Genomic DNA, 23164 nt, shown 5'->3' with positions numbered 1-23164 from the left:
CATACCAATGATACAAAAACTAGCTGTTCCCACAGCTTCAAGTCGGTTCGAGTCTGTGTCCGTGACTCTGATAAATTTGCTTTGTCATCGCACAAGCTTCACACAGGCGGCAAGCTGTGCATTGTGTACAGAATTTGATTATTCTATTACGTAACGAGGAACGAGCGGAGGAATAGAATGTAGTCTTTGCGCAAGCGACGGATGCAGTACGAACTCTTTCTTTCGTACTGCGACGTCCTCGTGTTTTCAGCCTAGTCGTCCTCAACGACTTCGTATCTCATCCTTTTCTTTTCTTTATCATCAGCTATTGATTTCTACTTTCTCTTAGGTCGCTGTACTTTACAGATAAACTAATCCAAGCAACCTTCCGATTCACACCAATCGCACATGAACCGCATACTGGCTGACCCAGCGCTCGAAGCGCAGCCGAACTTCGAGTTCCCAGCTTACGCGGCTTGGCTCAATGCTATCGTTGCAGGAGGACCTACCAGAGAGGCGGCCCTGGAGCAAATGGCAGAGAGTTGGAGGCTGGAGCGCCAAGAACGCATCGTTCTATGGCAGCAGCAATCTGAAGAAGATCTTCGAGTCCAGCAAGAGCAAGAAGATCAAGAACGCATTGCGAAAGAAGCCGAAGCGGCTGAAGAACAGCGAGAAGCAGAGAAGAAGAAGCCCAAGATCAACGACTTCGATGCCGAAGCCGTCGTGGCAGACGTTCTTATTCCTCGCCCTTCGCAGTATGCACTGCAGAAGATCAAAAGCATGGAATATGTCGAGCTGTGGTACTTCAGTCCAGAAGGGTGCCGGGAAGCTTTAGACAGTTGCAGGTCCACGGCGGAGGACTCCTTTGGCCTGGCAAAGGTTGATGGGTACGTCGCGTTCAAGCCGATGGCATCATTCAAGGCTTCGCAGAAAGCGCTACAAGACCATGACCTATCTTGGCGTCAATTCAACATGGCAAAAACGAGCTTCTTGATCCATATCGACAAATGTGGCTGGCCAGACAAGCACCAGCAAGCCTTAGCGCTCTTCTTCACTCTCATTACCAACCACGAGCACCGAATGCGAACTCGTGGCGAGAAGACTTTACTTCGTTACGCAGGGTTCGTCAGATGGGAATGGCATGACCGTCTGGCTCAAAACCAAGGCTTCAACATCGGGATTTTCAACAGCGCTCTGTACAACACCCTCTCGGATGACGTCTGGGAAGCGGAACGTGATGAGAGCATCAAATTGGTATATACTTCTGCAGAGTCATCACTTCATGACTAACAAATTCATGCCTTCTTTTCTTCCATGCTCCCATCTGCGCGTGTTCATCACCACGCTCGCTTCCTTCTTCCATGCTGCCGCCCATTACGCTATCCTTTTGGAACCTTCTTGCTTCCGGCTTCTTCGCCATCAACAAACTTGCTTATCATGCTGCTCGCTCCCACCGTTATCGCATTCTTTCACGCACTTCGCTACCCGACTTCATCATCCACCAGCTGCAGAATTCCATTGCTGCACCAAACATCCACGCTCGATCCCATGGTCGTGAAGTGAACTCAAGCAGAGGGAAAGAACCTTCTCCTCCTACCTTGGACAATCGCTACCACCCATACCGCACACCCGCTGCAGGTCAGTCCAGCAGGAAGCCATCAAACAACCAGCAGTCTTTTCCGTCGAGCACAGGCCAGTCCGGACCAGCCGCCTGTGCTCTATGCCTTGGTCGATTCCGCCACAACATCCACAAATGCACGTCCGAGTTCCTTTGGGACAAACGAACCAAAGCTCGCTGCTGTCGCAACGCCGAAGGACACATCACCAATCCCGAAGGGCGCGAACTATGCTACGACTGGCAAAGGCCCAGAGGATGCTCCAGCAGCTCCCAATCTCACGTACACGAGTGTTCAGGGTGCGGAGCCAAGGATCACGGCGCTCAAGACTGTCCTCAGGGAGAGAGAATCCAGAGCACTCACGCCGTATAACCCAGAGGTATGGCTCTGGCATCTCAAGTCCGCAAACCTCCTGCATAAATACGCGCACATACCCAATGGCTTACGGTTTGGCTTCATGGGAAGCATCCCTTCTATTTCTTTCACTTACACTCCTTCTAATAGTCCTTCTCTCATTGAACATCACTCTGCTTTCGCCACCATACTCCATCGTGAATTTTCCACTGGTCGATACATCGGCCCGCTATCTAAGTCAGAAACCGAAACTCTTATTGGACCATTTCAGTCGGCACCGTTATCCATGGTGCCGAAACTGGGTAAGCCAGGCAGGTTCCGCGTGGTCCAAAATCTTTCATTCCCTTTGCACCCATCCCCAACCATATCATCTATTAATTCATCTATCGACTCTGATTTATATCCATGCACATGGGGCACTGCCGCCACCATCTGTCTTCTCGTATGGTCTCTTCCTCCAGGTTCCCAGGCCGCAGTTCGCGACGTCGCCGAAGCTTATCGAACGATCCCACTCCATCCATCCCAATGGCCGGGACTGGTCGTCAGAACCGGACTCGACGACTTCGCCATTGATTCTAGTTTTTACTTCGGCTTCACTGCCTCCGCCGGAACTTATGGCGAGGTGGCAGATGCAGGAGCGGACATTTTTCGTTCTCAGGGTATCGGCCCAATTTCAAAGTGGGTCGACGATCATTTATTTATACGTATTCTTCGTGAGCACCTTAACAGCTACAATAACCTTCGCGAGGCTCGAGCGTCCATCATCGCGAGAAACGGAGGGCTACTGGTGGATGGGGGTAGAAAGTGGTACAAGGGATCCGTCATGCCAGATGGACGAGTGGAGGAATTCGATGAAGACTTATCCTTTCCGATACTGGACTTATCATCATCATCGCCTCGTTCTCCCGAGGACGCCTTATTCACTTACTCTTTCGAAGACATCGACCGTCTATCCAAGCTACTGGGCATCCCGTGGGAGCTCGCAAAAGACATTCTCTTCTCACCATGCGCACCATTCATTGGTTTCCTTTGGGACCTTTCGGCACGCACCATATCAATTCCGGACAAGAAGAAAGAGAAGTATCTGGCCGCCATCCTCAAATGGGAGGCACAACGAACGCACACCTTGCAAGAGGTCCAGCAACTCTACGGCAAGTTGTTGCACGCTTCCTTGGTACTCCCAGCAGGACGAGCGTACCTCGTATCGCTGGAAGCCATGCTACCTACCTTCCGTGATCGTCCGCACATGCCACGTACCCCCCCAAAGACCACCAGCGACGACCTTCGCTGGTGGAAAGCCAACTTCACTCAACCAATCATATCCCGCGACATCCCAGGTCCAATTGAGGTCATCGACCCCTCAGCTTACTCGGACGCTAGCTCAGGCACTGGCGTCGCGATATGGATCAATGGCCGCTGGCGGGCATGGCATCTCCTCCCCGGCTGGAAGGCCAACGGCAGGGACATTGGTTGGGCAGAGGCTGTCGGGATGGAGTTTCTCGTCAGCGCAATCCTTACTCAATGCGCAGAAGGTAGCTGCATCAAAGTATTCGGCGACAATCGCGGCGTCGTCGAAGGCTGGTGGAAAGGCCGGAGCCGGAACAAAGCCACCAACGACGTCTTCAAACAGATCCATGAGCGCGTCGCAACGGCACAGTGTTCCATACTCACCCGCTACGTCCCCAGCAAGCACAATCCTGCCGACGGCCCTTCTAGAGGCGTCTTCCCGTCCCTTAGCCTCCTCCTCCCTCCCATCCAAATCCCTACAGCGCTCGAACTCTTCATCGCCAACTTCGATGACCCCTTACTCCCTTCTGAACGCAGCTCTAGTGATGCAGAGGTCAAAACGTACTCACCTCCAGCTTCGCGCAGTCCCATGCATCACCGATCAACAAGGCTCAATGACGAGTTCAGGCGCCAAGGCGAAGAACTCCTCAAAGCGGCGCAAACTTAGTAAGCACGTTTTTCATTCATCATGCATCACAGCACCTGAAGGGGCAACTCCCTTCACAGCCTATGCTACTGATCCTGCCCTTAACACCTCCATCCTACGTCCGCACTGCCCAGCCAAAGATTGGCTCCGTCTTTGGCTTCCTTCGAACCCTCGATTAGCGACGACGTCCCTCCCTCACGCGGACGCCCAGCAGATACAGAACGTTATGATACACGCCTGGGCGCGCAGCACGCAAGAGACGTATGGCAGCGGCATCCTCGCATACCACATCTACTGCGACTCCAAGTCAATCGCAGAGGATCTGAGAGCCCCCGCATCATCTGAGTTAGTCTCCGCGTTCATCTCTGACTTAGCCGGCTGTTATTCAGGCAAAACGATCACTGGTTACGTCCACGGAGTGCGGGCATGGCATATTCTGCATGGAATAAAGTGGTCACTCGAAGAAGACCAGATTGATGCGCTGCTAAAGGCAGCTAAAAATCTCACTCCTGCATCGTCGAAACGAAGGAAACGGCAACCTTACACGATAGTCTTCATAACCAATCTTTTGCAGAAACTGAATCCGGACGATCCCATCGACGCAGCTGTAGCCAGCTGCTTGACTACGGCCTTTTACTCCATCGCTAGAGCCGGAGAGTTCACTATTCCCAACCTAACTTCATTCGACTCCGCAGCCCACGTGAAACGCAGTGACATCCGTCACGAGAAAGACCGCAATGGTCTGGACACCACCGTCTTTCACCTCCCTCGCACAAAAACGTCGCACAACGGCGAGGACGTATTCTGGGCCAAGCAGCAAGGTATCACAGACCCAGAGGCAGCTCTGGAGAATCACTTTCGCGTTAACGATCCTCCGCATCAGGGCGCCCTTTTCTCCTACAGATGCAAGAACACGCACCGGCCTCTAACAAAGGCAAAATTCATATCGCGTCTCACTCAGGCAGCAAAAGACGCTGGTTTGAACCCTTTGCAAGGCCACGCCATTAGGATCGGAGCCACACTTGAATACCTCCTTCGAAACGTCCCATTTGATGTCGTCAAAACGATGGGGCGTTGGGCTAGTGATGCGTTTCAGCTCTATCTTCGCAATCACGCCCAGATTCTCGCGCCTTACTTACAAGACAACCCAGCCATCCAGAATGAATACTTGCGCCTTTCAATGCCGCGCGTACGTTGAACAACGCGTGAGTCCTCGTCCACCTCCTACTATCATGGGAATCCGCGGTTCGCTCGATGCGTCGCCGGACTCCTATCAACTTGGGAGTCGCAGCTCACCTTTCCTTCACAGGGTCAGCAGATCGGGACCGGAAGGCGCTGCGCGCCTTCGCCCAAATAGCTCGGAATCGTCTCTATAGTCGGGTCTTAGTCTTTCATGTATCGAAGTAGTAGTAGCAATGATTATTGTGACCTTATGCATCTACTCGCATCTCAGCGACTCGCAAAGAATTTCGATCCTGGAATATCCGGCCCATCCGAACATTCGACCTATGGCTGACTTAACATCACGCGACGTGTAAATGATAACCAAAATAGGTAAGCACGCTCGTGCGCTCACTGCGTGCATTGCCGAAACCTTCGTGCTCGCTGTTGCACATAGCGAGCTCAATTATTTTACCATTTTCACACTTTTTTTTCCGTAATTCTTTCACTGTACCATTTAATGTCATGAAACATTATGTATTTCGCATTTTTAGACCTCTTTAAGTTTACATAATTGAATGAATACTACAATGGGTCCTCCACCTCATCCCTTGGGCCTCAACCCATTCTAAAAAGGCTCCAGAGATTCAACAGTGTACCAGGAGAGAGTTTTACCTGCAAGTGATAGCTGGGTACTAGTAGCAGCCATGGTCACGGTGTCAGCCGCGACACGCGCGGCGGCGCTGTGAGTCACGTGGTATGTTGTGACCGTGAGATTTGCATTATACCTGCAAGTGGGTCGGATGTTCGGATGTTCGGATGGGCCGGATATTCCAGGATCGAGATGTCCTCATTGTGTAGGACGTTTGAAATTTGAAATTTGAGGTGGGGTTTGCATTGTAATGCAGACACAGGAACTGACATTTTCCATTGACAGGTGAAGGAGCTCCGACACATTGGCGCACCCTGAGTGTACTAATACCCAAGTACCATTTTATACCTTTGCCTCGCCGGTCCGAGGCAAGTCAGGATTTGGCCCAGAGGAAAATATTTGAGGTCTCACCTGATGCATTTGTAGTTTGTTGACTCGGAGTTTGAGCTCAAGAACCTTTGCAACGCCCCTTCATCGTGCAGAGTCCAGACGGAGCGCCGGCGGAACGATTCTTGATACCCACAAAGGAGGTTGGTTCTCTCTCCATTATTATGTCACGCAGATCTATAATGATTTGTGTCTAGCAGTGTAGGATTTACCATGAACCAGGAGGAGAGCAATCTCGACAAATTCGAGCGATATGTGATGAACAATATCCCGATCCGACTCATACGTCTATCAGACATGAAGTTTGTTGTGCGCAGTGATGTCAAGAAGCACTTCCGGAGCTCTGTACCACTGGAGGACAGTCTGTATCACCCCTCCGAAAGCGTACAATACGCCATTCTATCTCATCGATGGCTGGATGAAGGAGAGCCAACCTACGATGATATGAAGGCGAACATAGCGGAAAGCCTGGCGGGATACACGAAGCTGATGAACTTCTGCGAAAAAGCCAGAGAGTACGGGATGGAATTTGTGTGGTCAGACACCTGCTGTATCGACAAAAACAACAGTACCGAGCTAGACGAGTCGATTCGTTCCATGTTTCGATGGTATCGCAATTCAGCCATTTGTATCGTGCACCTGGCGCAAAGCGAGACCATTGCAGATGTAGAGCATGATGAGTGGTTTACAAGGGGATGGACATTACAAGAACTCCTTGCGCCCGAGAAGATCAAATTCTTTTACAAGTGCTGGACGCCCATGACAGATGATGAAGATGACAAAAACATGGAACCGACTGAAGTAATGGAGACTCTGGAAAGAGCGACTGGTATCTCTTTTGATGACCTCTTCTTCACACCAGGTCCTATCAGGGTGGATAAACGAATGACATGGGCAGCGAGACGCAAGACAACAAGGGCCGAAGATGTGGCTTATTCTTTAATGGGGATGTTTGACGTCAGCCTGCAGGTCGCTTACGGAGAAGGAGGAGACCGCGCCTTCTGCAGGCTCATTGAAGCAATAATGCAGGCCGGTGATCCTTCTGTCTTTAACTGGAAGGGCCAGTTTGCAGAACATTGCACTTCACGCGCTATTCCTCAATCGCCCCAGAGCTACGTGGACTGTCAAGATTTGGAATTCGATGATGAGCGACTCGAGATGACGATGACCAGCCTCGGCTTACGAGTGCCTCTAGCGATACTCCCACTCAATGTTTCTTGGAGACGGTTTGATGGCTCGAGTACCCAACTCAAACTCAAGTGTCCGCTGTGTCCGACCATCGAAATTGACTTCACTTCATATGACCATACTAATTTGTTTCCAGAAGACATTGGTGAGTCTGATATATAATCGAGAAGGAATGGTATCTTAACTCGTATATGGCCCATCTAGGAAAAGCTATGTCTGACGAATACTCGTGGGTTTATGCACTCGGAGTTGTCAACTACTCAAATATCGAAGGATCACGCGAAGTCCTTGGAATCCGGCGCAAATCAGCTGGCTTCATTCTAGCGCGGAAACCCAAGCCAACTTTCCCACCGGGATTTCAACCAAGTGACATTCTTGGGATCACAATTGTGTGTCGCCCAGAAAAGAAATTCACGAAGTGGTCATTGATAAACAGCGGGGGTTTGATTGCGGTTGAGTTTCCGAATATACCGGAGGAATCGATTGTCTACATCGATCCTGACTACTTACAATCCGTGTATTTATAGGTTGTCATGCCCCACACTACACCACTTGTCGTGGTTTCGTTCTAAATGGGCCAATCATTCTGCAAGGTGTGATAGGTGAAGCCAAACATTTATCATGCGCATTTTTATTTTATTTTAGACTAACACTTTGGTCGTCCTTGCCTGGGCAGGGTGACTTGCCGGTCTTTTTTAAGAAACCGGAGTGACATTTTCAACAGGAACGATGACAAAAGCACGGCCGCCTGGCGAAATGGCATCGCGTCTGACTACGATAACGAAGGAATCAGGAGATTGCAGGTTCGACCCCTGCGGTGGTCATTTTTGTCCAACTCGAGAATCTTCGCTTTTCTACTGCATTAACTCGCACAGAGCAGACATCATTCGTCGTTCAGACTGATCAAACGGCCACGACACGGTGCTTTAATCCTGACTCCTCGACCATCACATATTGGGGCATGGGCACGCTTGTAGGTTCCCATGTCAGGAACTTCAGGTACGAAGTCGGCCGGACTGGAGAATCTTGTCAGGGTGAGCATGACCGATCTGAGAGAATTCCATCGACACTGAGTGGCTAGTGTTCCTGTGGGTTATGCTTGTCAAACTTAAACTTACCTGGTGGTTATCATCTCGCGTTAATTTCATCCGTATTCGCCACCATCTAAGCAAGTCCTTTGACCATGACTCTCGCGAGTATGCGCTGCCTTGCGCATGCATGTGTATTGTCATCGACAATCCAGAACTGTCGGCCCAATACAGGTTGAGCTGTTTCCTATATCTTCAAAGTTCAGCTGCTCACTCGCCATCGTTTTTGGGGCATGATAACGTGGCCGGCATGTCTTGATGACTATCAAATTCGTATATGCTATGCACACATTTCGGTCATTCGAACTGTCGCTGTGCTGATCTAGGCCAATTGTAGGTTGAACATCTTTCATCATTGTGAACCTGGGCTTGTTGGAAGTAAATTGTACAAGGACGGTTTGGCACTCTTGACGTCGTGCAGTCGCTCTGGTACCATCATTGACTGAACTCAGATGAAAGTCGATCAATCACAAGTAGCACCGCTGCCTGTCACACTGGGAGCTTCAAAGACAAAATTTTCATGAAGTAGCGTGAATCAAATTGCAAAAGTTGTGCGAGGATGATCAACTGTGGACACGAACGCCATAAAACGTGTGCTACATCTGACGCTGAAACAAGAAGTTCTGGTGGTAGTATGAGTAAAGATTATCGTAAGCGTCTCAAAGAGACTCGACAAAAAGCTCATAAGCGGCCCTATTATCCAGCCCTCCTGTGATGTGCAGAGTGACACGTAATTTGCGTCGTTCAAATGCAGACTGATTCCAAACGGTAATGAGTGTCTGCACCTCATCCCTAGGGCTTCTCGTGAACTGAGAATCATATGTGACCCCAGTTGCTCTTGTGCCAAATATACCACGGACTGGGTGTGGTGTTATGGGAACACGAGAGCCCACTGCGCTAAGTCCCTGACCCGCCAGACGAGCAGAGACTCCAAGATCCTCTAGAAAGCGAGTCCAGTCTGCCTGTTGAATTCCATGTTTCTCAAGTAGACCTGAAGGATAAAGAATGCGAAAACCATCTGCGAGGTTGTTTCCAGCGCAGGGGATTCTGAATGGAGGGAAATCGTTAGATTTCACTCTTGGAGGTGACGGAGTGGAGAAGCAGTCAGGTGGAGGATCCAAGGGCTTGCGAAGAATAAGAGGGGAATATTGGGTCAGATCTATAAAGTGAGGTTCCCAGATGGGTGGTGCTGTAGTAGCTGGAGTGTATGGTGGTGGAAGGTCTTCTGACATGACCGTTGTGGTTCAAGACACGTGCCCATGATTAGCGTGGTCCGGGTAAGGCTTGTTACGCGCGCTTTGCTCATGCAAAGACTCTCTTGCTTGCAATGCGACCTTTAATTCTTCATGTATCTGCTCTCAACGATCTAGAATACAACCTATTTACTTCATCTCTCAATGATCTTGCAGTCTCGCCTGACACTGTCCACGACGATGCCCACTTTGAAGTCATGTCCGTTGGCGTCCGCGAAGTCAGAGCATGGCTACGAGGCAGATATCCCAATTTACCAACTGCAGATATCGACAAGGTTCGGCCATTCATACGCCTTCTTCATGTCCTAACTGTACGCGTTCCGCCTAGATCTTGAAACTGTTCTACCCAAACTTGCTCCACACAGATTGTCTCACCGGTGGCCAGTTTTTTGCTGCACTCAGGCTTGTCCTTCACGCTGTGTCAGGTAAACGCGTTGACAGAGCTCTTGCGTTTGTCCAAGGTGCGTGTATTACCTCCTCATCCTTCGGTCAGCACTGAACCGAATACCCTCCAGCCCACCCTACCCCAGAACTTTTTGAACGCTCGAGATCAACTTCTCCCTCAAAGCGTCAAGTGCACGCTCCGCCTGTTCATCCAGACAGACCCAAACAAAATGCTACATCCTCAAACTCTTCCTCTCCAGACACAAATCCCTTTCGCAAATCACTCGAGTCCGATACGCAGCAGTCATTATCATCTGTTCCAGATCAATCTGACACCCCTCTTGTCATACCCTCCCGTATGTCACAGAAGATCAGCCATAATCCGTTCTTGATGCGCGACAAAGCAAATTGGACAGACGCTGCTCAGAAATCGCCCGAGCACAATGATGCCAACATCCCACCGCTTCCTCCTCGAAAACCAGCACCCTTGGTTGCCCAAGCACGGCGCACATCGTTAGCCCAGTCCCGAAATGCACCTGTTCTGGCTCCATTTGATACTCCTCGCAGTATTAAGCCAAGTCATATCACGACTCCCCTGATGAAGCAGTCACTGGAGGCTAGCAAGCACGGTCAGAACTTGAAGCGTGTTGAAGAACAGCTGGATCGTGCGCGTGTTCTACAGGTGCTCAAGACGACGTCATCCGGTTCCTCCGCGAGCAGCAGGCCGCGCAGCCTAAGTCCCACAAAGCAATTCCGCAAAGGACTCGACAGTCGTTCGTCTGGATCTGAAGACACATGCCCTGCACCTCCGCTCCCTCGTCGACGAACACCCAGCTCTCCATCATCAACCTCGAGTTCCCTGCCATCCATCGACCAAGTGGCGAGTGCTAGCTTAAACACCCAATCCTCATATACGCCCACCCCTTTCCGCCCACCACTTCCCACCAGAGAACCAACCCTTCCCGAAAACTCCTTAATTATGACACCAGATGTCTCATCCCATCTACCTGCACCACCAACCCACCCGGATCGCAGACCTACAAACGATACAGCAGAGTCCATTACGTCTTCCTCTACGCGTCCCACGCGGTCCAAGTCACTGCGCCACACTGCAACACCCCCAGTTCCCCCTCGCCGCAAGCGTCCCGAGAGCATCCAGATCACCGCAGCGTCAATTACAACGGAACTCCCCTCATCCACATCCGCATTTCCCTCACACACACGAACATCCTCATTCCAAGGCCTCTCTCGCCACATCTCCTTCACGAGAGATCGTGACGCCACTGACGCCTCACCAATGTCCCACATCCAGAAAACTATCTCAAATCTTCAACTCAAAGCCCAACCCAAACTGGATGCGGCGCGGTACAAAGCTGAGGCAGGTCTCAGTCGGCGGGGGTTCGTTCACCATTCGCATGCGCCAGCGAGGTGGATGGAGGAGGGCGAGCAGGGGCTGATGACGGATACCCATCGCGAGGACGACGATGGTGCTCATGTTGATCGTGATCCAAATACAGAGTCTCCTACCGACGATGAGCCAAGCTCAGGGGAAGACCTAGCGCGGATGAAGAACTCTGGCGTACATCGTGACTTTCTGAAGGAAAAAGACAACCTCAAATGGCCAGCAGGCGAGGGATGGAGACCGCTATAGTCAAGTTAAGCGTGTGATCATGTGAGAAGTCCATACTGATTGTATTATACCCTGGGTCCCTATAGATACCTACGATATGGTAGATCCGGCAAGCAAGGGGGTAATCGTGTACTAATTACACTTGTCGTATGATGTATCTATATCGTCAACTGTCGTATCTTCATCAGGTTTCGCCAAGGTTTCGCATGTGATCTGTTATTACAAATGTTACTGTCACTTCGCGCTCAGAACAAATCCGCCCGCTTTAGGTGTTCGCGCAAGATCCCATCCCGCACTGCCAGGTTGTTCCTTCATTTAACAAGTTGTTTAAACCACAAGAGAATACAGAAGCACGTACCAGATATCAGTGTTGCAGACATACTCTTCGTATCCTATCATGCAAATGAAGATTAACAGGACTTTCAACCTGGAACAAAGGGAAGAACCAACAATGACGGACGTCGGGTATATATGACATACCCGCGGCTCCGGAGAACAGTACCTCACCGTGTCTTTAAACTTTTGTCGAAGGTCTAGAGGCAACTCGTTTAATCACACTGAAAGATCGCAACGCAGGAAATATATACATTTGACAACATCATTCGTCACATTTGGCCGGTCGCCGTAGCTGGGGAGAAAGCGCTTCACCATTACGCCGTGTCTGATTTTCTCCTCGAGAATGTCCATCTTGTTTAGGAAAAGGACGAGGATCGTCCGCGAGAGAAGCTTGGAGGAGCATATCGCTTTCCAGAGTATGAAGGAATCCTCCAGACGGTTGACACGGGGGTCTTCGACAAGTCGCTCGTCAAAACACGAGATTGGTGCGAGAAATATGACCGCATTGACTTGATCAAAATATGGTAGCCAAGCGTGACGCTAGCAGACATCATCGGCGATGAGCATGAATTGGAAAATCGGCGAAACACGGACTTGTGTGCGCGAGCCGCCAACGTCGAAAATCTTCCATTTCGGAGCATCGGTCTCTGAAACAAAAATGGATTCAGAAAACAAAGGCGAAAAATCTCACGCTTCACTCACCGTCATCAACTATTAGTTCGTGTTCCTGGATGTCAAGCGTGCGTAATCGAGCACGAAGGACATCGTCATCTGTTGGCTCATAATCTCGTGCCGATAATCGGTCGATTGAGTCCAAAAAGCTGCGAGCAGATGCAATTCAGAGAGAGAAGGCGAGAAAGGAATATGAATAGGCTGACAAGCCGGCAGAGTCCTCAAGCCGGGTCTTCCGTCTCCATAGCATGGCTTGTATGCGACTATCCTCCCATAGGGCCTTGATGTCATCTTTGCCATTTGCGATCACATCTGTGCTGTCGAGTAAAGTGGGAAGATCCTGCTGGAAGGAATGTCGCGAAAACTCGGGACCTCGGGTTGCTTGAAGAAAGTTACGCCAAGTCCGAGAACGAACAAAGAATTCCGGCGACCCGATGGGTGCGATTGTTGATGGAGAGATCTGTTTTCGTGGTTGGATATCTTCGGTGGCACCGAGCAAGCATTTCAAATTATTCTCGACTGCCTGCAGTGGATACAGGCGAACTTTATATTGACGATAGTAATCGTCGAACTTGAATGCATCATCGAGTTCGTCTGGGTCAGCATCATCCATCTCCTGTGACAGCGCATCAAGGATGGTGTTTGCAGAACGAACGAGATTTAACAGTATGACCGCTCGCCATGACGCTCGTTCCTCTATCCATCTATCTCGGGCAAACCGCATGCGGAAGTCTACGATGCTCATTCAATGATGACGGAATAAGAAGACAACGTAACCTACTCTTCAAGGTTGTCGATTTGCCTGTTGTAAAGCTTGAGATGCCAGGGGAATTGTGAGAGTTGAATGGACGCACCACTTTCACTCTGACCCAACAGTAGGATCTTGACTGTATTCTCTTCTTTCTTTCTTACCGCTCGTTCAGCGCGAATTTCGTCGTCAATGAGATCACTTATTCTTTGAGCCTCATTCTCCCGTTCTTCCCTGGCGGCTCGCTCGTGTGAAGATTCGTTCGGGGGTGGTGCGCTGATAACCGCTAGCGGATCGGTAGTATCGTGATGGAAGACCACGCTGAAAGCCATGTGAGTCAATGCCCGGGGGCACCGGTAGAGGACGATTATGGGTATGGACAGCGATGAAGAATTTATGCGATAACAACCCGCGCTTTATGACCAATCTGTGGGTGACCGAATACTCTCGTAAAAGGTGATCAGGGACGAGTCGTGATGAGCTTTTAGGCAAAAATCTACCCAGTGAATTCCTAGCGGGAAAATCGATCAAGTGTGTGCAAGTCCGAGGCATTGAATGATCATGAAGCCAATTAAGTAAGATTCCTGATAATCTTGTTGTGTTGATGGTAAATTGTAATAATATAGGATATCCGCAGAGCTGAAGGGCCTCTGCAGTGGTGAGAGTCTTTGAAAGGGCCTGAAAGGCTGAAAGAGTACAGCGTTACCCAGCGGCGTATTGTCGTATGTGATCGAAATTGATCGCATCCTGAGAATGTCGTCAAAGAAACGCCAGGTGTCAGCATGGTTAATAGACACAACCGTATGCTCCCCAGCTGCCAATTCCTGTTTGAGAATTTAAACCCTTACAAAGCCAAGCGTGTCGCTGTCAGTCCACGCCAAGCAACCTAACCTTACAGATAACGGTCCAGGTGAAAAAGTGAGTGTATAAATATCAATCATCAGGTATATATGGACAAGTACGAACAAAGCGCAGCGAGCGCCAAAAAAAATATTATGCATTCATTCCTCACAACAGCGAGTCTAATTTTGAAAGAACTTCGAGAACTCCTGCAATTAAGTGAAACGAAGGGTCATCCTCCCCGTTCATCTCTCGCTTCACCTCTTGCACAAGACCCAACACACTCTCCCGCCCACTAGGAGCACTGTTTCCCATCCCGATATTCGCAGCTTCTCTCCTTTTGCCACCTCCATTTCCTGTCGCCGAAGTTGACCCGAATGGCCAGCAAGCAAACTCCGCCAGTATCTCGTCACATCTCTGAAAGGCAGCTTCCCTGTCTTCATATGTCAATCTGCCAAATGCATTGTCCAAGACACTGGCTGCATATGCTGCGCACACCAAGCAAACAGTACGCGTGACCCTGCATTGAGTTCCTTCCTTATCCAAAGCGCTCGGTGGTACTGCAGAAGTGGTCGCAGTAAGCAGCGATACTGCCCGTGTGACAATGCTTTCCTTCGTCCGTACGTCGGCAACTGGATGTGTGGCCATATCGAACAGCAAGAAATTACGCTTCTCAGTACGTAGGACACCCTTGTCCACCAGTCCTTTTGCTAGACGTTCACGAACTTGCTTAAGTTGATATCCAATTTTCATGACATTCCACGTCTCTCCTATGGAGAAAGTCAGCTTAGCAATGAGATGAACATCAATGCGGGAATGATGACATAGAATGCTTATAAAATTCTAAACGCACCGCTCAAAAGATCAACCCAGCCATTTATTGACATTCTGTCCGTCTCCTGGCCCTTCATCATCTTCAATGCTTCATCAAGAATAGTTTCACCAGTCGGTTTGTCGTCAATAACCTCAACCAGCCTGTCTGCGAGCGGACTCCGCCGTTGATTTAGATCCTTGACTAGAGCTATGCGGCGGCGAAGGGCGAGCTCGATGAGAATACACCCTCTAAGTGCATAGGATATGCTGTCATTCCAAAAGGAGAGATAACCCTGCAAAGAGCTGATGTCAGGGCGTGGCAAATGAGGACGCATGTGCACGAATATCGTCCAGCTCAAGCAGGTAATGTAAGAGGCATGCTATGCTACTGAGGCAGGGTAGCCTAAGAAAGCGCAGATAGCACCCAAAAGAACAGCGCACAGAAAAGAAGGAGTAGGGGGTGTATAAAAGAGGGTCCGGACATACATGTTTGTCTTTGAGACCAAGAAGGAGCACCTCTTCCATGATTGTCAGCCGAGGCATTCTGCCACCATAGCGACTGTCTTCCTGGACTTGATCGAGGTCGCGAGGATCACAGGCCACTTTGCTTCCGCCTTCAAAAGCCGAGCCTGCATGTGTTACAACTGTTCCATTGGGATTGGGACCATTTGGTGTCCAGCTAGGACTTGGGGCGTCATCCGAAGCTGAGGACGATGAAGCTCCAGCCACCCGCCTGCGAGAAAGTCCACCTGCCGAGCTCATCGCATACCACGTTCAGTTTGAAAGATATGGGGTTCCTAGCTATAGTTTTAAGGGAGAGATGACGGGGTGGAGAGTGGTTCGGATGTCCGTTCAGACCAGTGACAAGTTTGACGTTGAAGGCTGTGTCACATTCCCCCGTTCGGAAATACTCCCGGGAGTACACTAAGGATCATGCATCATGTTTCATGTTCCTTAAACTACTTAATCTCCAGCTTCAAGGACCAAGCGCTGAATTTCTAGAGTTCACCAATGCACCCTCAAGTGAGGCACCATACGACGCTGCATCTCCCAGTGGACCGTCTTTAGCTGACTCTTTATGGTTTGTCCTCAGAACACGGTTGTCTGATGCAGATAGGGTCATTGATTCTTTTACGCTCGACAGCGTGACAGTATCGCCGCTTTCCCTTAATCACGAATCCCAACATCTTGATATGCCAGAGAATGACATTCTTACAGAGTTATGCTATCTTCAACTTTCCGCTGCCTAATCTCTCGTCTCCTTGTCCTTGATAATGCCTTCTAGGGCACACAACAACATTCTTGCGATACTCTCATCGGTTCACCTTTATTGGTTTTCTATCGTCATGATTGTCAACACTCGGCCCCAAAGTCACACAAAATGGTCATCCGAAACTTTTCGCCAACTTCAAATGCTACGTTCTCCTTCACATTATGGTAATGTGATGACTATGCGTACTATATGCAGTCGCAAAGGGTAGTTGAGAAGCACTCAAGCCGATACGGCGGGGACCCTTCAATGTCCGAGAATTGTTGCAAGAGGTGACTCCGACTCTGACAATCGCCGAGATTTCTGAAATCTGAAGGTTCGACCCGCATCTGGCACAGATGTGACCGTAGACTTTACATCCAGTTTGAGGGAACGTCTGTCTTCCTTCTAATAGTCTGACTGGGGGAGGCTAACCTTCAGTTGATTTTGAAAGTGAATACATTATTTTACCTATCTAAATTGATCTACGCGATGCAAAATATTTCGACCCACGTGATTCAGGTCCGCGCACAATGACCTGATTTTTTCCCGTCGGTTCATAATTATGTAAAAGCTTCATCCCTAGTGGATCACATCATGATCAAGGAATCATTCTTCGTCTATAAATGAAAAGGTCTGCTTACTAGGGGAGACCCAATTCAAGTACTGAAATCACGGAGGCTGCAAGGTCGGCTCGTCCCCTCATCATTTCACTCTAGCCAGTGAGTTTTACTCCAGCATCTCCTCTTATCCTATTTCTTGTTGCCGTGGTGGTTCAATTCGTCACTTACGCTGTTTTGTTTTGCAGACACATGGTTTCCACTCAGTACGCCGACGGACGTCAAGAAAAACGCGTCGAGAACTATACCAAGTTCTGGCAAAAGGATCTTGGTAAGGAGGGTGAAGTGGACAATCAAAACCGCGTTGAGAGCTACACCGACGTTGTAAATGGTATTACCTCATTTTTCTTTCAAATGGTTCTTTAGTGACAGAAGACGCAGGTTATTACGATGGAGCGACGGAGCTGTATGAGTATGGCTGGGCGCAGTCCTTCCACTTCTCGCGATTCTACAAAGGAGAGGCTTTTGCAGCATCCTTGGCTCGTCATGAGCACTACCTCGCAGCCCAAATGTCACTTCGCCCTGGTATGCGCGTGCTGGATGTCGGGTGCGGCATCGGTGGTCCCGCACGGGAGATAGCTCGGTTTGCCGACGTCAGCATCGTTGGATTGAACAACAACGATTTCCAGATTCAGCGTGCTCGGAAGTACACTAAAAAGGCTGGTCTTGAGGACCAAGTAAGTTTTGCCAAGGGTGATTTTATGAAGCTGTCAGAACAGTTCGGCGAGAACTCATTCGATGCTGGTGGGTGTTTGTGCAGTTTCTCGAGAATTGTTGAACTCGAACACATCGCGATCAGTGTATGCCATTGAAGCCACTGTCCATGCACCCACGTGGGAAGGAGTGTACGGGGAAATCATGAAGGTTCTGAAGCCTGGAGGAGTGGTATGTCAGTCATTGCCTTCAAAGTCCGATATATTGAGCATTAGTTACACAGTTCGGCGTCTACGAGTGGTGCATGACTGATACATGGAATCCATCAATCCCTGCGCACAAGGAACTTGCCCATGCCATTGAGTTTGGCAATGGTATCCCAGAGATGCGTCACTTGAAGAAAGCCCGCGAAGCCATGGTTAACGTTGGCTTCACGATTGAGCATGAAGAGGATTTGGCTGAACGTCCTGACGAAGTTCCATGGTATTACCCACTTGAAGGCGATATCTGGAAAGCCCAGACTATCTGGGATTACTTTACCGTTTGGCGAATGAGCTGGAGCGGCAAGCTCGTTTCACACACTGCAATCAAATTCATGGAGATGCTTAATCTTTTGCCCAAAGGCACTTATGATGTTGGCGAATCTCTGAAGGTTGCTGCTGATGCGCTTGTGAAAGGTGGCCAGACGAAGGTATGTTGGAACGCTTTTCTGTATATCTACGCGGAGGCTCATGATCTTTTTGAAGCTCTTCACGCCCATGTATTTCGCAATCTGCCGCAAGCCCACGCTCTCCGAATGTTAGACTACACACCTACATATATATTACGTATATAACCCCTGCTAACACTGACTTATCCTAGAACCATTGCACAATGATATCGCACTCTTTGACCTTGAGCTTGAACCTAAGGTAATCCGAGACCACAAATGATTCAAAGAGTCCACCCAAGTTCCGCGCGGTGATAAGCATAGGCCCATTGGGAACGATCCTTCGGGTATTACCGAAGAAGGATGTGAATTGAGAGCGAACCTTGTGTCAGCTTCACGATACTATGGCCAGCGATCCCAGGGTGAGCAAACCCAGGTTGCCCAAGGCTTATACCGACGAACAGCTCATCTTTCTGCGAAGTCACATAAGCGGCTTCGAGACACGTACTCGCGGACATGTGAGAGGCGACGCCAAGAAGTTCGCGTTAGACCGCGCCAATGAGTTTCTTGTCCGTTTTGGCATGCCCGAAGACCTCCAGGGCATCGACGAGGCAGAGCCAAGATTTCGGGAGGTGAGGGCAGCTACAGCCGATCTTTAATTGAGGAAGGGAAAATGTATTGATGGAGTTATTGACCCTAGCAAATATACAATTGGTACAAGAATACCGTGGGCCGAGCGAGACGAAAGCTTGAGGGAAGAACGAGATCCAAGAAGCCAGCTGAGAAAGGTTTGGATCTCAAATCAGTACACTCTCCTGATCCTTAGATCTCCATTATAGTTTCTGGGTCCCCTGGTCACAATAGCTTAACATGGAGCCCGAATCTTGAGACTCCAACCACTGTGTCGTATGCCCAAAACGACATAGTAGCCCAAACTGCCAGCTCGTCATCGCAACAGCAGCAGCAACCTCAACAACATGTACCTCCTCCTCCGCCTACTGGTCATATACAGTTCAGTTTCCAGGCTAACGTATCAGTGCCTTCTGCAGCCACACTTGCTCTAAAAGCTAGCCCCAACGCTTTGAGAGAAGCGTTCTTTACGCGAGGAATAGACGTTACGACACTCTCATCGCTCATTCAGAGTTATGTCTTGTCACACCCCTCGCCCACTCCATTAAATCCCATAATCGACGCTCTCTTTGCGGCTGTCACTACATCTCTTAACGCCCCGACAGCCTCACGAACTGCTTCAAACCACGACACGATCATAACTATTCTCCGTCGTTTCACCGAAGCATGTGGGTATTTCCCGGCGACGCTCGTGCACGCAGGTGTCTCCGGTCCAGTTGCCGGCCCTCGCGCATTGCAGATGGCGATTCGTAAATCGTCCGTATGGTACCCGGTCCTTACCCCGGCAAGCGGGACCACGATGAGCGATGAAATGGAGCGCATCGCCGCAGACCGCCAAAAGCGGAAAGACTATATCCAATGGGCGCAAATTCATGGCGCAGCGCTGGAACTTGGTTTATTGAGTTTCCGTGGCGACTACGCCGGCACGGCCGAATCACTGTCGGAGTTGATGGCACGCGATGCAGTTTGGGAGGCAGACGAAGTGGAATGGGTTGCAGGCATATTCGTTCTGCAATCTCTCATCAGGACTGGGTCATTGGCTCGGAAACATGAGTATGAGCAACTACTGTCGACCTATGAGGGGAGGTGGAAGGAGATTAAGGACGAAGCGCGACAAGCGCTTGTAACGGTAAGTGATGTTTTAGCAATGCACGAGGTTGACTGATGGAACTCCTAGGAAGTGTTGTTGAGCGCTCAGCAGGACCTGGCTCACATGGACGAGGGGCGCGTCCAGTGAGCTCATTATAACGTTGAGATAGTATCTAGTTTGGAGGGATTGAATACCGAGGTCCTTGTGCTGCATGCAACGTCCTTGACTGCCGTTACCAGACGCGACCCTTTGTCGCTGTCTCGCCATTATTATAATATGCCTACTATCATACAAGAATTGAAACAATGGCTATCTTGGCCTGCTTACAACTTTCGAGCGAGATTGCTTGACGTACTAGTCCCCTGAACATGTGAGTGACTACTTACCCCGGATTAACCTTAACCTTAACGATCGATGTCATGATCATGAGAAAGCGAACTTGAATTTTCGGTCGATCGTTTAGTTATAGAATTTAGAAATCGCTTATAAGCGTGCCTTTTCATGTTCGGCTCTCTCTTACAGCTCCTTACTCATGTACGTTCTACTCTTTTTTTTTCTCTCAAGCTCAAGGACTTGAATCCCTTCGAAATGACTTCGCTTAACTGTCCTGTCACTGACTCACCGTTCTAACCGCACACCATGAAATGTGCACTCGCTGCGCAAGCCTGTCAGAGTCTCCCTCAAACACGTTCTTTGAGGCGCGATCTGGAGGAATCGCAGCGTGTTTTATCCCTTCAATCCTCCCATCGGTCCCGGCGACTTCCCGCGTCGGCGGCCCTGATTCCTACTAGCTAGGCAATTGAAAACTCAATTTACATTCGTATACAGCGCGGTGATCCGAAGCTTATACGATTTTTGAATGCCACGTTTTCCCGGCAGCATGTAACCTCACACGCGCTAATGAGATATTCAGAAGTTTCCCTGTGGAAGGATGACTTCTAGTCGCCGATCATAGCAAAGAAGCCCGAATTCACTTGTTCCATCCGACAAAAGCACGCCCTCCAATGTCCGCGAATTGCAGGGCACTCTGAGTCGCTGTGACGTTTCCGAATGCTCATATGATCTACACGAGTCTGTAATGCGGACTGCCGGTACGGATATTGACTCGCTTTTTACCCGCATTACCTGACCTTTATTACTCTTCTTGAGTTCAGGAAGGGTTCAGGGGGGGTTGTTATATGGGCAATCAGAGGTTTGCGAATCCTTTCTTGAAGACTAACTTGGAAGGGTTAGCCAAGTCAATCCCTCTAGAAACTGACACTATGACCCGAACTGGACTGTGATTACAAGAAAGGGCAGGTATCCTTCTATGGAAGGTGATACAGCCTTCGTTTACGTGGAACCGAAAATGGGGTCAACGTTCGGATGAGTCAAAGGGGCCTCGACAAGTTGCACGTTTTAATATTCTCACAGAGTGAGGGAAGTAACCAGGTATGTAAGTCTTCTATTGATGCACGGGGCAAAGAGGGCGTCAAGATTACTTTCAGTCGATCATCTATAAAATACAGTGCACTCCTCACCTCCGCTCTCACTTTTATTCCTTCCTCTCGGCCATCGGATCCACGCGTGTGCAGGCATACAACAATTTAGCCATCGACCTCAGGTGCGTCCGCGTTGTGCCTGAAAGCATGGTGAGCGACTGACTCTCTTGCTACCACACGCCATAGACTAGACTTTCTTGCGACAACTCCTTTCGTTCTAACTCACTCTTTAACACTGCCATAGAAGTTTTACTAGCAGTCTAGATGGACAACGGTCTCATCCAAAGCAGTTCCACTTCAGGTGTTCCGAACAAGGTAGGATCGAACAATCCCTCTATGTCCGCCTACAGTCGGTCTCACTTTCCTCGTTGTCTGGACCGTAGTTATCTATCTCGCTTGACTTTGGTAGCACCAGCACCTCTGTGGACACCAGTGGCAACCGATGGTCGCCTGTCGTCTCGCCAAAGTCAGCATTGACCTTTGCAGCGGTATGGGACCCAGATGACGGCATGGTGACATTTTCCGGAACACACTTACTCGATTCAAGCGACGAATATGACAGTTCCTCAGGAGCTATTACTCCTCCTGACGTTTCGGACGATGATTTTCCTCAGACTGTTGCAGCCGACCACGACGGATATACTACATCAGAAGAGAATACTGCAGCTACTATTGGAACATTCCAAGATTCGTTCAAAGCCTTCCTCCATCGTGTTCCGCGGAGTTCAAAGTTTTGCAAGCGACATAAACACTCCAATACGGTGACATCCTCGACGTTGGACGGACTAGACGTATACTCGCGAGACCCTATTGTACGGCCATCACGCCGGTACCCATCTTTTGATAAGCTCAACACAGAACTCTCATGCAAGGCGCAGGCTGACCAATCAGATCTTGTGTCAGATGAGGGTTTCTTCGAAAATATACCAGTCATTACAAAACACACAGAATTGGTATGTCTGTTATCGTACCACGCTGCTTCACATCTCACCACTGATACAGAAATCACACTGGTCCGTCACGACTACCTCGACATCTGCCTATGTCGATGTCCCACGTGTGGAACAAAAGACTCCTGAGAGTCGTGTACCACATCCGCTATGGATAGCGGACACATACCAGCCAACTTTTAACCTCGCCACTCCCCCAAATAGTCCGCGCCGACGCCTGAAAAAACGCCGCCCTAGTGAATGTCCAACTCCAGTTTCTCCGATTTCATATAGCAGCAGCTCAGGTTCGACAAGTCCAATTTCCACTAGTACTTCCTCCACCCCGACATCGCCTTCACGTAGCCTCAAGTCCAAAAAATCTCGTCGTTTTACAAAAGCGTCAACCGACGACAGCTGGGTCTCTATTGAAATAACTCCATTCATTACCCAACGGGTCGTCGAGGAGATGTGAGGGTCTTCGGTGCCCTTCTTGGCGCTTCTCTGGCCCGAGTTCGACGTATTGTATACACTATTTTGTGGTTTACCCTCCTTTTAAAGTATTTTCCTTCCTTCTAAGTATCAATATGCGCTGCAGGCAGTTACTACACACTCACTGTGAACGTTCCTTTCACTGTAATTAAATTTGTTGACACATGTTTACAACTATTGAGAGACGGCGTCTCGCATATATAGGTGCTGGCTCACCGTGACTGCGTTTCGATATGTATGATCTGTACACACCATCAACGGTATATATCACGGTGATATTACAGCACAACAATATTTGGGTATTTATCCCACAGAAATACAATTGGTCCAAGTACCAGC

General features: G+C 49.5%; 9 protein-coding genes and 1 non-coding gene across 10 annotated transcripts; 7 read left to right on the top strand and 3 right to left on the bottom strand.

The window, feature by feature from the left end:
- The first annotated feature begins 223 nt into the window (after nucleotides 1–223).
- F5891DRAFT_1154331 (uncharacterized protein) lies at nucleotides 224–1769 on the top strand. Its single transcript, XM_041365198.1, has 2 exons — nucleotides 224–272; nucleotides 329–1769. The coding sequence occupies exon 2, from the start codon at nucleotides 388–390 to the stop codon at nucleotides 1267–1269; it is 882 nt and encodes a 293-aa protein (XP_041217747.1). The 5' UTR covers nucleotides 224–272; nucleotides 329–387; the 3' UTR covers nucleotides 1270–1769.
- A 4298-nt stretch (nucleotides 1770–6067) lies between these two features.
- F5891DRAFT_123746 (heterokaryon incompatibility protein-domain-containing protein) lies at nucleotides 6068–7933 on the top strand. Its single transcript, XM_041369664.1, has 3 exons — nucleotides 6068–6225; nucleotides 6280–7415; nucleotides 7475–7933. The coding sequence occupies exons 2-3, from the start codon at nucleotides 6296–6298 to the stop codon at nucleotides 7795–7797; spliced, it is 1443 nt and encodes a 480-aa protein (XP_041217746.1). The 5' UTR covers nucleotides 6068–6225; nucleotides 6280–6295; the 3' UTR covers nucleotides 7798–7933.
- A 79-nt stretch (nucleotides 7934–8012) lies between these two features.
- F5891DRAFT_t128 lies at nucleotides 8013–8094 on the top strand. Its single transcript has one exon. It is a non-coding gene; the product is annotated as a tRNA-Arg (tRNA).
- A 779-nt stretch (nucleotides 8095–8873) lies between these two features.
- F5891DRAFT_1071995 (uncharacterized protein) lies at nucleotides 8874–9626 on the bottom strand. Its single transcript, XM_041363300.1, has one exon. It carries the CDS (start codon nucleotides 9588–9590, stop codon nucleotides 9018–9020), a length of 573 nt encoding a protein of 190 aa, XP_041217745.1. The 5' UTR covers nucleotides 9591–9626; the 3' UTR covers nucleotides 8874–9017.
- F5891DRAFT_1071994 (uncharacterized protein) lies at nucleotides 9627–11921 on the top strand. Its single transcript, XM_041363299.1, has 4 exons — nucleotides 9627–9886; nucleotides 9940–10072; nucleotides 10127–11650; nucleotides 11712–11921. The coding sequence occupies exons 1-3, from the start codon at nucleotides 9686–9688 to the stop codon at nucleotides 11644–11646; spliced, it is 1854 nt and encodes a 617-aa protein (XP_041217744.1). The 5' UTR covers nucleotides 9627–9685; the 3' UTR covers nucleotides 11647–11650; nucleotides 11712–11921.
- Nucleotides 11759–13804, bottom strand: F5891DRAFT_123600 (guanine nucleotide binding protein, alpha subunit). Its single transcript, XM_041369637.1, has 9 exons — nucleotides 13488–13804; nucleotides 13415–13435; nucleotides 12840–13365; nucleotides 12664–12782; nucleotides 12556–12608; nucleotides 12213–12501; nucleotides 12076–12158; nucleotides 11984–12017; nucleotides 11759–11920 (listed from the first exon to the last, which is right to left on the bottom strand). The coding sequence occupies exons 1-9, from the start codon at nucleotides 13711–13713 to the stop codon at nucleotides 11871–11873; spliced, it is 1401 nt and encodes a 466-aa protein (XP_041217743.1). The 5' UTR covers nucleotides 13714–13804; the 3' UTR covers nucleotides 11759–11870.
- Nucleotides 13805–14286: 482 nt separating this feature from the next.
- On the bottom strand, nucleotides 14287–15908 carry F5891DRAFT_1071953 (Golgi phosphoprotein 3-domain-containing protein). Its single transcript, XM_041363298.1, has 3 exons — nucleotides 15521–15908; nucleotides 15075–15327; nucleotides 14287–14991 (listed from the first exon to the last, which is right to left on the bottom strand). The coding sequence occupies exons 1-3, from the start codon at nucleotides 15794–15796 to the stop codon at nucleotides 14390–14392; spliced, it is 1131 nt and encodes a 376-aa protein (XP_041217742.1). The 5' UTR covers nucleotides 15797–15908; the 3' UTR covers nucleotides 14287–14389.
- An 823-nt stretch (nucleotides 15909–16731) lies between these two features.
- F5891DRAFT_1071946 (S-adenosyl-L-methionine-dependent methyltransferase) lies at nucleotides 16732–18455 on the top strand. The gene is made up of 6 exons (XM_041363297.1): nucleotides 16732–16805; nucleotides 16858–17234; nucleotides 17285–17647; nucleotides 17703–17788; nucleotides 17841–18248; nucleotides 18304–18455. Exons 2-6 carry the CDS (start codon nucleotides 17096–17098, stop codon nucleotides 18358–18360), a joined length of 1053 nt encoding a protein of 350 aa, XP_041217741.1. The 5' UTR covers nucleotides 16732–16805; nucleotides 16858–17095; the 3' UTR covers nucleotides 18361–18455.
- A 155-nt stretch (nucleotides 18456–18610) lies between these two features.
- Nucleotides 18611–20259, top strand: F5891DRAFT_1166684 (uncharacterized protein; the record flags this gene model as incomplete). The annotated part of the gene is made up of 4 exons (XM_041365438.1): nucleotides 18611–18838; nucleotides 18907–18994; nucleotides 19046–19965; nucleotides 20014–20259. The coding sequence occupies 4 exons, from the start codon at nucleotides 18611–18613 to the stop codon at nucleotides 20071–20073; spliced, it is 1296 nt and encodes a 431-aa protein (XP_041217740.1). The 3' UTR covers nucleotides 20074–20259.
- Nucleotides 20260–21193: 934 nt separating this feature from the next.
- F5891DRAFT_123492 (uncharacterized protein) lies at nucleotides 21194–22891 on the top strand. Its single transcript, XM_041369622.1, has 4 exons — nucleotides 21194–21529; nucleotides 21594–21722; nucleotides 21791–22360; nucleotides 22410–22891. The coding sequence occupies exons 2-4, from the start codon at nucleotides 21672–21674 to the stop codon at nucleotides 22806–22808; spliced, it is 1020 nt and encodes a 339-aa protein (XP_041217739.1). The 5' UTR covers nucleotides 21194–21529; nucleotides 21594–21671; the 3' UTR covers nucleotides 22809–22891.
- Nucleotides 22892–23164: the final 273 nt, after the last annotated feature.

This window comes from Suillus fuscotomentosus (assembly GCF_016647785.1).
Source record: "Suillus fuscotomentosus strain FC203 chromosome Unknown F5891scaffold_143, whole genome shotgun sequence".
Classification (NCBI taxonomy): domain Eukaryota; kingdom Fungi; phylum Basidiomycota; class Agaricomycetes; order Boletales; family Suillaceae; genus Suillus; species Suillus fuscotomentosus.
Note: the sequence above shows the minus strand (reverse complement) of the source record. Positions and strands in the feature narration are given on the sequence as shown.

What these genes read in the sequence shown, in the direction of transcription:
- F5891DRAFT_1154331 (XM_041365198.1), top strand. Translation starts at nt 388, where the DNA reads ATGAACCGCATACTGGCTGACCCAGCGCTCGAAGCGCAGCCGAACTTC.
- F5891DRAFT_123746 (XM_041369664.1), top strand. Translation starts at nt 6,296, where the DNA reads ATGAACCAGGAGGAGAGCAATCTCGACAAATTCGAGCGATATGTGATG. An exon ending in TTTGTTTCCAGAAGACATTG is followed by an intron (nt 7,416 to 7,474) that starts GTGAGTCTGATA and finishes TGGCCCATCTAG; the next exon opens with GAAAAGCTATGTCTGACGAA.
- F5891DRAFT_1071995 (XM_041363300.1), bottom strand. Translation starts at nt 9,590, where the DNA reads ATGTCAGAAGACCTTCCACCACCATACACTCCAGCTACTACAGCACCA.
- F5891DRAFT_1071994 (XM_041363299.1), top strand. Translation starts at nt 9,686, where the DNA reads ATGCGACCTTTAATTCTTCATGTATCTGCTCTCAACGATCTAGAATAC. An exon ending in CAACTGCAGATATCGACAAG is followed by an intron (nt 9,887 to 9,939) that starts GTTCGGCCATTC and finishes CGTTCCGCCTAG; the next exon opens with ATCTTGAAACTGTTCTACCC. An exon ending in AGCTCTTGCGTTTGTCCAAG is followed by an intron (nt 10,073 to 10,126) that starts GTGCGTGTATTA and finishes AATACCCTCCAG; the next exon opens with CCCACCCTACCCCAGAACTT.
- F5891DRAFT_123600 (XM_041369637.1), bottom strand. Translation starts at nt 13,713, where the DNA reads ATGGCTTTCAGCGTGGTCTTCCATCACGATACTACCGATCCGCTAGCG. An exon ending in GTTGGGTCAGAGTGAAAGTG is followed by an intron (nt 13,436 to 13,487) that starts GTGCGTCCATTC and finishes GCTTTACAACAG; the next exon opens with GCAAATCGACAACCTTGAAG. An exon ending in GTCTGCAACACTGATATCTG is followed by an intron (nt 11,921 to 11,983) that starts GTACGTGCTTCT and finishes ACAACCTGGCAG; the next exon opens with TGCGGGATGGGATCTTGCGC.
- F5891DRAFT_1071953 (XM_041363298.1), bottom strand. Translation starts at nt 15,796, where the DNA reads ATGAGCTCGGCAGGTGGACTTTCTCGCAGGCGGGTGGCTGGAGCTTCA. An exon ending in TTGGTCTCAAAGACAAACAT is followed by an intron (nt 15,328 to 15,520) that starts GTATGTCCGGAC and finishes AGCTCTTTGCAG; the next exon opens with GGTTATCTCTCCTTTTGGAA. An exon ending in CTGGGTTGATCTTTTGAGCG is followed by an intron (nt 14,992 to 15,074) that starts GTGCGTTTAGAA and finishes CTTTCTCCATAG; the next exon opens with GAGAGACGTGGAATGTCATG.
- F5891DRAFT_1071946 (XM_041363297.1), top strand. Translation starts at nt 17,096, where the DNA reads ATGGTTTCCACTCAGTACGCCGACGGACGTCAAGAAAAACGCGTCGAG. An exon ending in CGAGAACTCATTCGATGCTG is followed by an intron (nt 17,648 to 17,702) that starts GTGGGTGTTTGT and finishes CATCGCGATCAG; the next exon opens with TGTATGCCATTGAAGCCACT. An exon ending in TGAAAGGTGGCCAGACGAAG is followed by an intron (nt 18,249 to 18,303) that starts GTATGTTGGAAC and finishes ATCTTTTTGAAG; the next exon opens with CTCTTCACGCCCATGTATTT.
- F5891DRAFT_123492 (XM_041369622.1), top strand. Translation starts at nt 21,672, where the DNA reads ATGGACAACGGTCTCATCCAAAGCAGTTCCACTTCAGGTGTTCCGAAC. An exon ending in CTTCAGGTGTTCCGAACAAG is followed by an intron (nt 21,723 to 21,790) that starts GTAGGATCGAAC and finishes TCTGGACCGTAG; the next exon opens with TTATCTATCTCGCTTGACTT. An exon ending in TTACAAAACACACAGAATTG is followed by an intron (nt 22,361 to 22,409) that starts GTATGTCTGTTA and finishes CCACTGATACAG; the next exon opens with AAATCACACTGGTCCGTCAC.